At 41.7% G+C, this 13925-nt stretch overlaps 1 protein-coding gene across 6 annotated transcripts in view; it reads right to left on the reverse strand.

Moving 5' to 3' along the window:
* Window positions 1-13925, reverse strand: part of DAB2IP (DAB2 interacting protein) — a 249502-nt gene that overhangs the window by 157532 nt on the left and 78045 nt on the right. The window contains exon 1 of one of the 6 annotated variants that reach the window (XM_080402869.1): window positions 9299-13925. This exon is cut by the window's right edge and continues 20448 nt beyond it. The exons of 3 other annotated variants lie outside the window; for them this stretch is intronic. In XM_080402869.1, the coding sequence (XP_080258995.1) occupies window positions 9299-9440 (142 nt within the window). In that variant the 5' untranslated portion in view covers window positions 9441-13925. 2 more of the 6 variants (XM_080402876.1, XM_080402874.1) reach the window with 2 other exon arrangements.

Below are 13925 nucleotides of genomic sequence, written 5' to 3' on the forward strand. Positions count from 1 at the left end.
CAGCATACTCTTCATGCCAGTCCCTCTGCTGCTTTCTCCTCATCTTGCCTCACCCCAGGCTCTCTTCTCTCTGCTTCTTCCTCTCTCACCTTCTCTTCCTCGGCTGCTCTCTCTTCATTGGCTCCCAACCACTTAACTTAACCAGCCACACCTGCACCTTATCTACATCGGCCAACCCACCGCCCCTGAAGCCAGCCCACAGCTGTATATTATCAATGCTAATTAACCAGCTTCATTCCTCTACATATTTCCACTTTCTAAAAAAGAAAAAAAAACAACAACAAAAAGACTCCAAAAAAACTTGCCTAGTGTTACTCATCACCATAAAGCTTTACCTTCAGCACCATCAAATACGTTTTGGTCAGAAGCTTTGTCTCCTGTAGGCCTAGGGAGATGAGGATTCCAGAAGTTACCTATGGCTGACACTGTTTCTTGACCATCACCAGCTGTATATTGGGTATGAATTCACAGTTTTCAAAAAGCCATCCATTTTTAAATTGGCTGATTTCCAAAGCAGCCTGAGGAAACTTAGTTTAAAAGCCTGACCCCAAGGCTGTATAAAACAGCAAAATGAGTAAGGAAGCTCTGGGTTTTATGTACCTTTTTTAATATGCGTATACACAAACACACAAGCAATTAATATCTAAATTTAAAATACTCTCTGGAGTGTTTGAAAGGAAAGAAAACAACCCTCAGCTAGTGTCTGAGTCAAAAAAAGCAAAACTGATAATGCCCATGTACGGAAAGTGACCCAGCTCATTCCCCGTCTCTATTGAGAGCAGAGTAAATTAAAGGATTATAGAGTGCCTTCAGTGCAATAACTTAAGGGATTAGTGGCACACTAGAAGACCTTCAAGGGAAATACAGGTTTAAAAGCTTTAAAAGGCAGCTCTGTGTCTAAATTGTTTGGACTGCCACAGCCGTAAGGAGACAAACTTACTCTAATACATAAGTGGTCATGAAAAGTCTGCTGAAACCCCTCTAAGCATGCTTTTGGAAGAGATTCTCTTTTGGGCTCAGACCAGGGGTTTCAACCCCTTTCTCATTTGTTACCTATGGCTTTTAGATAAAACCTCACTCTGCATTACTTGGGAGCAACTCTGCTACTTATTTCCTTTCAGAGTAATCAGCCCCTCTTGGCAACACTGTTAGGGGAAAGTAAGGTTACTATCAGAAGGAAAGGACTTAAAACAGAGATAAAGCAAAAGATGAGCAAAGAGAGACAATAGTCACTCTTCAAATTGCCTGAAAGTTGTTGGTACAGTTTCCAAATTTCTGTCACAGCATTAAATGAGCTGTTCCTTGGATAGTAATTTCCTGAGTTACTCTTAAGCAGTATTGACAATTCTCACAATTGTATCATGACTGCTGCTATATTTAGTTACCTCTTAAAGATGCATCTGCTGGAACCATGGGACGTTCAGGCATGGGACGGTGGTCATGATTTTAGAGAAAGAACATGAGAGTCAAAACTCCTGAGTTCTCTCCTTACCTTGGGGCAAAAGGAAAGTATAAAAAATACAGAGCTACTGGAGTTTGTACCATGACTTTGTCACTGACCATCCATAGGATTTCCTGTAAGTTATCCCTGGACACCTCACTGGTTAAACAAGAATGCATCTACCTGAGACTTCTTTCAAGTCCACCAAGTATTTGCAGTTCTTAGAAACACACTAAAGAAAAGCAAACAACTATTATAAGGCAGTGTTGTGTTTATACATGAAGACACTCAGAAGATATTTACTGTTTCAGGTAGTGCCATAAAACACCATAATGGACATACAGCCCACCCTAATGGTATCAGCAGACATACACACCTTTCCACTTGCCCAATTTCATCAAGATTCTGGGTTCTTTAATCAATTCTTCTTTTCAATCTGTTTATTTGACTTGCAAAACCCACTGTCCCTGCCTCAGCCCACATACACAGCTACAGCTGCTGACACTGAATCAAGGTGGCTGTGTTGTCCTGCATGAACCTTCCCCTATGTTCCAAGTTACTCCCTACAGTTCTCCTGTCTTTCTTTTCCTTCTCTTCCTTCCCCTACCCCTTTTGTGTCTATCAAAACTCCATATCCAGCAAGTCTTAAATCACCTCCTGCAATGGTCCTCTTAAAATCTGACAGAAGTTACAACACATGAAAATCAAACAAGGAGGGAAATACAAAGCTCTCAAACCTGCAGGATATTGTCATTGGAAGGACAGGTGAAAAGTAAATAAACAGTAAGGTGTTACCTCAGCTTGTCACAAGCAAATGAAATTACTGGTTCCCCAAATCCTAAACATACTGTAGAAGCCACCCCATAGTTCATTAACATCACTTGTTGGGCACAATATTATGGTTTAACTGCACTGTAGCTCTGGATGCTAAATGGCAACAACGATCAGTGGTTACACACAGCGTGGCCGCTCAGTAGGACTGTGTCTTTGGAAATAGAGGCTGTTCCTTCCACTACTGATGACAGCAAGATGGGGTGGGATATTTGTAAGTCTTGCTTGCTGCATGTGGGTTTCTAGCTTACTAGCAAACACCAGAAGGGCCAGTGCTCCTTGGACATTCACTCTGGTGTTCCCCATGGCTCCTAATAGGAAGTTTTAAAACTTGATTCATTTTTAATCTAGTAGGAATTGACACATTTGTCACAGAAAATACTAAGTTTTGATGTTTCTGCATTTATGACACACTTCTAAAGGAGGTGGTGTAGGTCAGTGTGGTATCACCAGCACTGTAAGAGCAAACAAAGGAGCTCAAGGCACTAATGCCACCATGCTCCTACTGAAGGGGAAATCTAACCTTTGCCCCCATAGACAATAAATTCACTCCAAATTTTTGTCTGTTAAAGGGATGCTTAGATTTCTCCATCCATTGTTTTAATACCAAAACAGTAACTCCTCCATCATGCACTACTTCCCAAGTTATTAAGTTTAGTATAGATTTTTATTAGACAATTAAGCATTGAATACGGCAAAGTCTCAGCTGGAGCACTACTGCTAAAAATAGCACAGCTGCCAGTGAATATTTCCTACAAACAGTACAGCTTAAACAATTTTGCAGATCTTTTCTATGGGCATCTGTCAGCCATGCTGTTAAAATTTCAATGAAAAACTGCAAGAGTTCTGCGGCAAAGTAGAAAATACCACAAAAGAGGCTTGAAAAACAAAGCAATAGTCATTAAAAGCTGCAAAGCAGGAAGGCCTCCTTTTCCTGACATTTAAAAGACACCACCCTTGGAAAAAAAAACCCCTATCGCTAATGTTTATTACTGGACTCTTCACTTGTCTGCTTTCAGCCCTTAAATGAAAAAAATTGTTTATGCAATATTTTTAAAGAAAAATTACAGGTATTCCAAGGCAAGTTATTTGGGTTCTTCCACAAATCTTACATACAGGAGACAGGTGAAGTGTACACATGCACCCCTTTGGCTATCCAGAATATAAGGCAATATAATATAATATAATATAATATAATATAATATTACTATTGATTGGCTACTAAAGTGAATCACTTTAAACTTACAACTTAAAATCAAGTAAATTATAAATGAAGAACGGGAAGAGTGATTCCCAGTTTGAATTGCCCCTAGTGCTGCCCGCTGATGCTTGTGACTGGGAGGTGGCCAGGCAGGGCAGCCCGCAGGGACTCCCCAGGTACAGAGGCTGGGACTGGCCTCAGAGCCCAGATCAGCCAGGCAGGTTGGCCAGTCATATGTGATTATCTTTCTTCCCAGACTTGACTTCCTACTGACCACACCATCATCAACCCCTGGTACAGGAAGATGTGCTGAAAAGGCAAAATCACTCATCAAATTTTGTAGGATATGAGTCAGAGAACAACAGTAAAACTGGAACCTTTTACTCAGATTTCTGCCTGCCAATATAAATACATGCAACACATAGGCATACTTGTATTTGCAAGGGTAACACTGTATTTCTGACTTCTACGCACTGCTGTAAAATCAGTTTCTTTTAATAAAAAAACATATTCTTTTTTCATACACACCACTAAAAGCTGCTGGATGTTTGCCAGATAGAAATGGTCTCTCTCAACAGATTTATTACATAGCCATCTAGATGCAATCCAAAAGATCAGAACAGCAATCCAGTAACAGAAGTGAGAGTGAAAGAGCTGGTTTTGGTAACGCGTGCCCTTTATAGGCAGGTGCACAAATGGTTCTGCTGGTGGTGTTGTATTCATAATGACTATTCAATTTGTTAAAAACAGAGACCACAGAAAAAAAAATCCAGGCTCAGGGGCACATACTGGTCTGGCATGTCAGGAAAAACACCCAGAAGGCATCATTAAATGTAGGGAGTTCTGTTTGGACAGCACACGACAGATTACTTCTTTGCTTATTTATTCATTAATTGATTATGGCACTGTAATTCTGAGATAGATGAGTCTGGTCAATACTGATCTATCAGGAAAGGTTGGTTCCGCTATGATGCAGGTATTCCAGTACCCAGGCCTTTACCATAGCTAGAACCATCTAAGCTAAACTTCCTTTACAGTAAGTGCAGTCAAGAGACACATCGAAACACATGTGCTTTCAACAATCTGAAAGGCATGCAGCTAAGTGTAATTCAAAGAAAAGTTAATTGTGGGTCATAAAAAGAACAAAGTATTGTTTAAATATTTAATGTGAATTATTTACTTACAGAACCCTGAATCTTACTTAACAATAGAGTGGGAATTTTCAGTAAGAGCAAAATTTCTAATCAGAATGAGAGAGAGGTGCCTTCTTCCCACAACATCTGATACAGCTGTGTCCAGAGCACTGTCCCATGCTACAGGACAAAGTCCAGCAGAGGTGGAAAGGAAGATGTTCCACATGGCATTCCTTGTCTAACATCACTTTTTGTTAACATGCTGCACAATAGATTTTCAGCTAGGAAAGATTAGAGAGAAGTGTGTGAGAAATTTCTGTTAGCTTTAAATATAATAAAACCTCTTTTTTTGTTATGTCATTCTGTTACATGCTGGGACAATATTCAAGTCTCTGCTTCCCTTGTCCCAAGTGAATGCCTTAACCTCTAAGGTATTGGCTATTTGGGTATAAGTTGATCTCTCTTTTATCACTTAAAAGCTTTTGATTCCATCAAACACAGAGAGAAAGACGACATTCCAGTCATTTTCAAGAGATGTGTATCCGAATAGCCTGCTCTATTTCTGACCTTAGCCTCCAAGCTCTCAGTGTTTGGTGTACTGGGCTTTGCTGAAGATCAGTCAGTTTTCTGTTCACAGCAGCCATCAAAGGAAAAGAAGAAGAAAGCTCGTTTAATAAAAATCCTTTTTGTAGAACACCTTGAAAAGCATTTGTGATAAACAGAACTTAGAGCAAGACATTTATGTCCAAGGAGCTGACAGAGGCAGAAGTATCAGGAACACTAAGCCTTCAAGATCAGGAACTCAAAATGTTCTCAAACTTAGAGCTTTGATAACAATCGATTGCCCATGGAGTTTTAGAGAAGAAAAAGACCTGAAGCCAAAGCCACATTTGGCTCAGATATGAAACTGTGAATGGAACACCTGTGAATAGTTTCTGTGAGCAAACTGAACACCTGCCACTGACCCCTGTTCCTTCATTATACCCATAATTAAGTAGAAGCAGAGATACCATGAAGGCACAGACCAAAGTACTGTAGGCAGAAGCAGGTGTTGCTTTTACTGAGAATTTTCCTTCTACCCTCTCCGCCTCCCAAGCACCTTCCACTACATTAGATGGATCACCTGGTAGTAATTGTAATTACTGCCATGATTCCTCATACAGTCACACACATCTCTGAGCTGAACAGATGATCCAAAGAAGAGATGGGCTTTCTGCAGTTAGTTTTTTTAACTAACGTACACCTGCAGCATGTCCCAGATCTCTGTGGAAAGCTGAGCCAGGAGACTTCAGATATTATCATCATTCTAAAAAAGATTAACAGCTGGGTGAAACCTGTCTTGTTTATCCACTATCAAATAGCAATAATTTAAACACACTGGAGGCATGAGCACGTGAACCTCCTGATATCATGCCTTCCTCTTCTGGTCTGCTTTGCCCTCCCCATCAGCCCCATCAGTTTCACTGTTCTTCAGCTATTCCAGCCCTGGACCTGTCAGAGGGACAGACAGGCAAACATACTGAAACACGTGATGAATGTGTCAAAAGCACCAGGGTGAACAGAGAACTCTAGAACAGAGGATACCATCACATGAACCATCAAATAAGCTGGCTGTCATTGCTAACAGCTGAAAGTCCTATACATTTTTCTGCATGCTACAGCAGATTGTCTCCATCTGGAGTCCCAGTAGAAAGCAGTCCCCTACTTTCCTTAGAGACTTGCATAGAAAATGCAAATTCCGTTCACTTTGTATCGAAAATGCACCACAGCAGAGCTTTCCTGAGGGAGTGGCTATCTCTTTCTTTGTACCCCAGGAAGCAAAACCGATTTTCCAAACTAGGTCTCAGCTGCAACAGCCCCTGCCTGTGACTGCGATGCAGCTGTGCAAGCTGTAACCCCAGCCCGACTTGCACTGCAGGGCCGCGGGCGGCTGCACTGCGCACTTACAGAAGGCCGGCGGGCAGCGTTCCTGCAGCAATGCGCATCAGAGGGGCGTGCATGGATAGGTGGCATTGCCCCCTCACGGGGGTGAGAGTGGGAAGTGGCAGTATATAAATAGATGCTTTTAAACACAACCTCTTCTTTATTCAAAGAGATTGACTGTTATAAACTGGAGTGGGCTGAAGGAGGTTCTTTGACTCACAGAAAACGCTGACAGCTTTTGGCAGGGGAGGCATACTGGCAGCAGATGGCAGCACCTGCAGCTCACGGGTGCTCCGGCATCAGCTCCACATCAGGGATTTATCGTCCAGGACTGATGCAGTACCAACAGTGAATGATTCCAGATGGGGAGAGGGGGTTGCGTGCCAGCAGAGATCTCCTCCTCCCTGGTAAGTGTCTAACAACTGCCTGATCCTCAGCAAGTTCCCAGTCCAAAAGCATGCTGATAATCTGCTGAAGAGACACACCTTGGAAAAGCTCAGCTTCCAGGTATCACTGCTCCTCCAGCTAGGGCCACAGGCTCTGTGAGGATCTTGGCAAAGGGTCTGGAGGCTGTAGAGAGCAAGAAGTTGCCAAGAGGATGTCCGGGAAACACACATGTAGCAAAACAAACCATTGCCAGTTCCTGTGAAATAACTCCAATACTCATGAATTTATGGTAACCTCCAGCTAAGGATATCTGATCTATTAGTATCTTAGCTAGAGAGAGCACAAAACACTGCAGATCAGTATTTGAGAACACTCAGCTCTTTCCTTCGTGCAGACTTGCAGATTTTGGAACCTAACACTACATCAAATCTAAAAAAATCTAGAACTTTATCCTGATTTCTGCATTCCTCAAAGTTCCCTCACCCCTACAGTCTCCTGTTCCTTAATCTTCCAGTGGGATCAAAACTGTCAAGGAAAATATTTCTTTTGCTGTGTTCTAGCACTTCCTTCGCTCTGTCCAGACTGGCAGCCAGGGTGCTGGAGCAGCAGGCAGCAGCTCCAGACTCTGGACCAAGCCTTACCACCAACCTACTGCATGACCGGCTGCACAACTGGCTTTCTGCATCTCTTACAAAAACATGTTGAAAAGAAAAGAGAAAATTCTGATGCAGATTTGGAAATCCTTTTAAGTTCTACCGATAAGAAGAGCTCAACTAGGGCTTAGTATTATGATCCTCCTAGCAGGCAGAGCTCCTAGAGACAAAATGTGACAAACACAAAATACTTAGGGAGAGATCAACAGCAAGAAGATTTCAGTTGTTTCAAATCCAATTTCTTACAAACATGACAGTTGATTTCCATTTTCATCAAATCTGCCTGTATATTCCTCGTGTTCATGACAAATTATGCCATTAAGTTCATACTGGGTTACCTAAATGAATCTAACACACTTCTTTTGTCACAGTAACTAAAATGACAGTAAAATATTTCTGTTTTGAACAGTACACAAATAAAGGGGGAAAGGGAAGTGTTACACTCTTGTGAGTTTACAAACACTCCTCCCTGACAGGCAAAACAAAAAAAATATCATGGAAACAAACCCACTGTCTGCTTAAGGAACTGATTTAACTTCCTATTGTTTTCTCAGTGATGATTCAAAATCCTTTAAAAAATACTGAATACCACGAAAAGAAGAAAGAGGACATTGCACTAAGCTAAATCTTGTAGTGTGAGTCTAAAATCTGCTTTGTAAATCAGAATTAACTCCATTCTCACTGGATACAAGCCTGGATTTGCACAAACACCTGATGCAGTGTTGCAGTTGTGCATTTTATTATGGCTTTTTATTCACAAAATAACAACAAAAAAAATCTTTTCAGTTAATGGCTTTGATTAAGCTCAAGACATTATAAATATGACTGGTTTGTCACACTAGAGGTCAAACAAAACCCTCTTCCCTCCTTTCTGAAAAGACGTTCAACAGCAAAATGACTCAAAGACTCTCGCTTCTTTGACTGCTTTAAAGATAGGCATAAGCATCAATAAACATTTATTTCACACTAGAAGAGAAAGCCAGAATAGCTTACTTTAAAAATGCAACTGGGTCAGTAGCTGCCTCAAGTAGAATAAATGGGCTGCATGAGTGAGTATGCCCTAAAGAAGCATTACTCTGTGGACCTAACTCCTGCTGATGAGGACAAATAGGCCCTTTTAGAGCAAGATTTTTAGAAGTGCAAAGTGATTTGGGAATACAACTCCCATAGGTTTCTGCAGTGCCTTGGGAGTGCAATCTTTAGCCTCTTTTGAAAATCCTACCCCTAAACTGTACTCAGCTTTGTAATTTCAAACCCCCTGGTGATACTTGGCTCGTGAAGAACAAGAAGTTTTAGCAATACATCTTTGCATATAGATATCATCCCTTAATCAAGCATTTTCAAACTGCTACAATCACCAATTAGCCCTCCAAACATCTCAAAAAAGTAGTTACCTTAATTATACAAATTGAAAAAAAACTGAACCATGGATAACTGAAAAAACTGGGTTAGTTACAGTTACACAAGGTGTTAAAGCCACTGTAAGGAAAGCCCCCAAGCCTGACTCCCCCAGCCAAGCTCTTAGAATTAACCAGCTCTCCCTCCCCATGCATGACTGCAGCACTACACAAGCAACTGACCTTCTGCAAAGCTCCATACATGCTTCACAGGGAGCAGGTACACTTACAAATATTCAACTGGTCATTCTTATCCGCCATAACGAAGCTACCTGTAAGCAACAGCACCTGTCTTTGCACTGTCAATTAAAGAGAACTGTTGTTGCAATTACCCCTACTAAGCGGCCTGTTCCGGCTCCGGGATCTGCTTCGCTGTCTCTGAAGTCGTGACCTCCGGAGCAGTCGATAGTAGTAAGACGGTCTCCCAGAACTTTTCCTGCTGTTCATTGACATTTTTGTATCTATTTTACACATACACACATGCAGGCACAGGTTCACTCTCCCCTCTGGCACAGTAGCAAGAGTTCCAGCGTTTAATTAACTGGAGGTTGGTTCTTTGGAGTGGAAAGGGAGAGGGGGGAAGAGGAACTCTTCACTTTATACATTTAAAAAGAAAAACAACAAGAAGAAAACATAAAAAAGAGAGAGAGAGGAAAAAAAAGAACGCAGCACCAGAGTACATCTCAGCTGAGGGAGGACTTGCAGCAAGCAAGATAAACTGTACTAACAATTCCTGCCCCAAAAAAGATAAGCCTGCTGGAGTTGGAATAGGAAGCCAGAGTTGGCCTGGGCTCTTGAAACGTGAAGAATAGGCTGGAAGAAATCCTGGACTGGATCCTCTATGCCAGACAGCAACATCTGATCAAACTGTACTGGAAAAAAATCAACATCTTGCTGCCTGAAAGCGGCTGGGTAGCCTTAGGGTGCCAGCTAGTTTCTACCTGCCCCGGCCATCAGATCATTTCGGAGATGAAGTTTCAGGCGGCTCAGTCTGCAGCAGGAGGTATCCACGAAACACTGGGTTGGGGAAGGGTATAATGATTTCCTGGCCACGGGACACATGTTAATAATCATCATGGAGCAAAAGCCCCGGAAAATAAAGTGAAACTTGAGAGGGGGAAAACTTTAATTAGAAGTTGAATGAACAGAGCCCCAGACTCCCCTGGAGGCCCATTTCCTTTCAACATTCAAACTGAGTTATAGCGCATCCCACAAATTAGAGAAAGAGCCTATTTACCATTTGGGTTCTGATGGCAGTGAAGATTCCGCCTCCGGCTCATATTGCTCAATAAAATTACATTTCAATGGACAGAATTAACACTTTAAGCCACGGAGGAAAAGGAAAAGAAGGGAAAAGAATAAATAGACTAACCAGATGAAAAATTTCACTCCACATTTATGGTTTAAAAAGGTCAGAAGTGAACTGTCCAGAATCTTTCATCTAAGCTCCTTCCCTTCCTGGCACAGAAAATGCTCTGAAGGAAGAGCGATAGACAACATTACAGAAAACCAGAATGGTGGCCAAGAACTTAACGCGCTGCCACTTCTTCTCACAAGCTGGCAGATAGATAACAGAAGAACCTCATCAGAGTGGGATGAACTGCAAAATGCCTTTTGCACAATACTTCTCTGTATTGTGTTCTAGTTTTGTCATTTTCCCCAGACATTTGTGCAAATTTATCTTTGTGGTGCCTAGTGAAGCTGCAGAACTAGGCAGGCTTGGCTGAGGACAAGCTACGTTCCCCAGTTAGGAGGAGCTTCTTCAGAAGTTTGAAGGGTTCCCCAGATTATACTCTTGCACCTTCAGTAACAAGAGGAAGGGGAGTATCAGACTTCAGTACCCTCACCACAACAGAAGTCCCTACCACCAACCATCCACTTTTATTTTAGGATTTTATAAACTCGTGCAGTCAGTGAAAACAGCAGAATTCTACAAAAGCTGTATTTTCTTCTTTACATATTGAGCGGTAAACCTGTGATGTTGATCAGCTGAGAAAGGCCCTTCCAGGAGGAAAAAAACAAGTCTCGATCTTCAGGGAAGTCCATGCCTGGTTTTGAGGCCAGACATAAGGAATTCAGCGCCAGCTTTTAGGCAGTGCAGGAATGAGCCAATCAAGGGGGCAACGGCAAGTTCAGGTCAAGGAGGCAGATCCCAGCTGGACAGCAGAGGCTCCTGGCTCTGGGAGGGGGATGCTGCACAGGGACATTCCTCTGCCGCTCCCACTCCAGCCACCAACTCTCACACTGCATCCCGGCAAAAAGCAAAAAGCTTCCGTTACTAAACATCTCCCCTATTCTTGTTATCCAAAATATTTTTTTTTTCATATTTCGGTCGATTATAAAAGCAAGCAAAAAAAAAACACAACCCAAACAAAACAGGAACAACTGTAACCAGTTTCCAGATGCCCACAGACTCAGCCTGTGTGGTTAATTCAAGTCACAAATGTAGCTGAGAACATCTAGAAGACAGTGATGGGCAGATCTGAAAATACTAAAAGTTAAAAGATTTGCTATCAACAAGAAGCCAAATATTCAGGTGGCTCTCTGCAATTTTGTGACTTCATAACTGAGCTGGTACCTCTGAAGAGAATCTTTTATGATTATGCTTTTATACTAGAAATGTCTTTAAAGCAGCCCATCCAATTTATTTTCCGCTTTGACATTCCCAACAGCAAAAAATGGCACTGATGGAAATGAAAGTTTAAACAAAACCATTTTAAAAGCTCACACAAATTCAGACAGTCCAAAAGGGGAAGGTTCACCTGTGTTGGTTTTGCTTAATTGGAGCCAGGTGACTCATCCTCAAACCACCTGGGATGCAGCAAAAGGCAGGCGCTGCTGATCTCCCAAACCTCTTCGAGCAGGTGGAAATGATCAGGAGACACAGGAAGACGGGCCTGCAGTCACCATGCATTCACCTGTGTTTATTTAAGCATCTGTTCCATGTTTAGGGATTTTTATTTTTAATCAAGCTAGTACCTTCAGAAACATTCATATAGGTGACCATAAAACAGAGGAAGTCAATGAGGGACTATAAACTATCATGACAAGAGAAAGCAGTCGTACTGTAAGAGCATAAATGGCCAGGAGTTTGTTCAAGTTTTGCCAGCTTGCCTCTGTCTCTCGCTTCAACGATGTTTTTGAAGGCTTTAAGTTCAGATGCTACATAGCAGCAGGCAACAAAATGAACGACCCATCTGGGAGGGAATGTGACTGGTCTGGACCTCTCCAATTAATCCAGCACTGCCTCCCACCACCCCCCCCCCTTTTTTTTTTCTTTTTCTTTTTTCTTTTTGAAAGCCACATCCTGATACAAACGCTCTTTTGTGTACAGCAGAACCTATCACTTGCAAACGTTAGATATATTAACTGCTCTGGAGGAAAGCTGACAACATTAAAATCTCTATCTCTAAAATTACACATCACAGTCTGGCTGTTCCCTCCAAAAAGCAGAAGGATGAGTTCAGTCATGGGGCTCTGTTGAATCTCTCAGTAAGAGGAGCAAATGGAGCCAAACATAGCAGTGATTTTTGGGGTGTTAACTCCTCCTCCCCAACACTGAACACAAACCTAACCCATTAAATCAAATATCTACCAAACTGTAACATCTCAGTCAAATATCCAGTTTGATACACTGTAGAGCTTTAGAGGAAAATTAGAGCATCCACCGCTGACCTGGCATCCCCTGTCATCTGCTTCCATTATCTTGCCATTAAACCTTCTTAAAAATGGATTTATTTCACTTCTTTACCAAAACTAACAGCATGTAAATAAATTTTAAATTAGCATTAAAATAAGTTCTGGGATGGAGAGCTACACAAACATTGGCTTGTTTGCTTTGACATCAAAAGGAGTAGGCTGTTGCCTGAGGCTTTGCTCAGCTGTAGCAGGGCTGCTGGGTCTGGGGAGGGACAGAAGCCATGCCTCCCCAATGGCTAACACTTGCCTTTTTTATCATTTGTTTATTGCTTTGTGCTGGGAGAATAATGACTGTTCCTCAGAATGCACATTCCCAAGACAGCCCCTACCATTAAACCTCTTGCTTTCCCAAAGGGCTTTAGAGGGAAACAATCATTCCTCTTAACTCCTGATTTTACAGCAAGGAACTTGAATTCCTTATTCTGAAATTGAAAGTTTCCGTGCTTTATCAGGGGGGCCCAGCCCAGCCCAGCCCGGCCCCAAAAACTTTATTTATACAGGTATGAGGACTGATTTGTCCACACACATAATTAACAGCCTCTGGATTTAGGCTGCCTTTTGGAAGACAGCAGCTTTAGTAATTTCATTTCAGTTTCCCTTTTTTTTTCCCCACAAAGAACTGAATTGAGGCTTTCAAAAGTCAAAACATACAAATAAGACAAGGTTTTGCCTTGGCCAGTAGAGAGAGGAGTGGTGGGTATCAGCTTAATTTCTGATTTGCATTAGGTCAATGAACTGCAGACAGATCATTGAGAAGTTGAAAAAAATCAGACTGCAACTCAGATTTTACTGTCACGTGTGACTACACTACCTCTGAAGAATGATTATATTCCTTTCACAATCTGAGGCAGAAGGAATCAGGGAATAATCTCTACAAAATATCCATCTTTTAAAACGTTAGAGAAATATAACAGCGTTCTTGTCAATGATCCTAGACACTCTCAAGATGTGCCTGCTTGAATTTGCTTAGAAGTCCATTGTGGTCTTTGGTTCAGCATATTATGAAGCTGGAAGATTTCCAGGCTTATTGCCTCAAGGCTACCAGGGATACCTCAGCTCCTATGCAGAGCCAGAGAGGAAGGTCATTTCCTTTGTGTAAGGATAACTTAACTTTCAATTCAGCTGTACCCATACCAAAATCTCCAGTGACATATTTGTTTGAAGACCTAAAAAGTTTCATGCACACAATTAAAAGTAAACTGCTTCTTTTTAAGAGTTTAATGTAAATCAATGATTATTTCAAGCCTACACATTGGCAAA

The sequence above is a fragment of the Falco punctatus genome (assembly GCF_963210335.1).
Source record: "Falco punctatus genome assembly, chromosome: 9".
NCBI classification, from domain to species: domain Eukaryota; kingdom Metazoa; phylum Chordata; class Aves; order Falconiformes; family Falconidae; genus Falco; species Falco punctatus.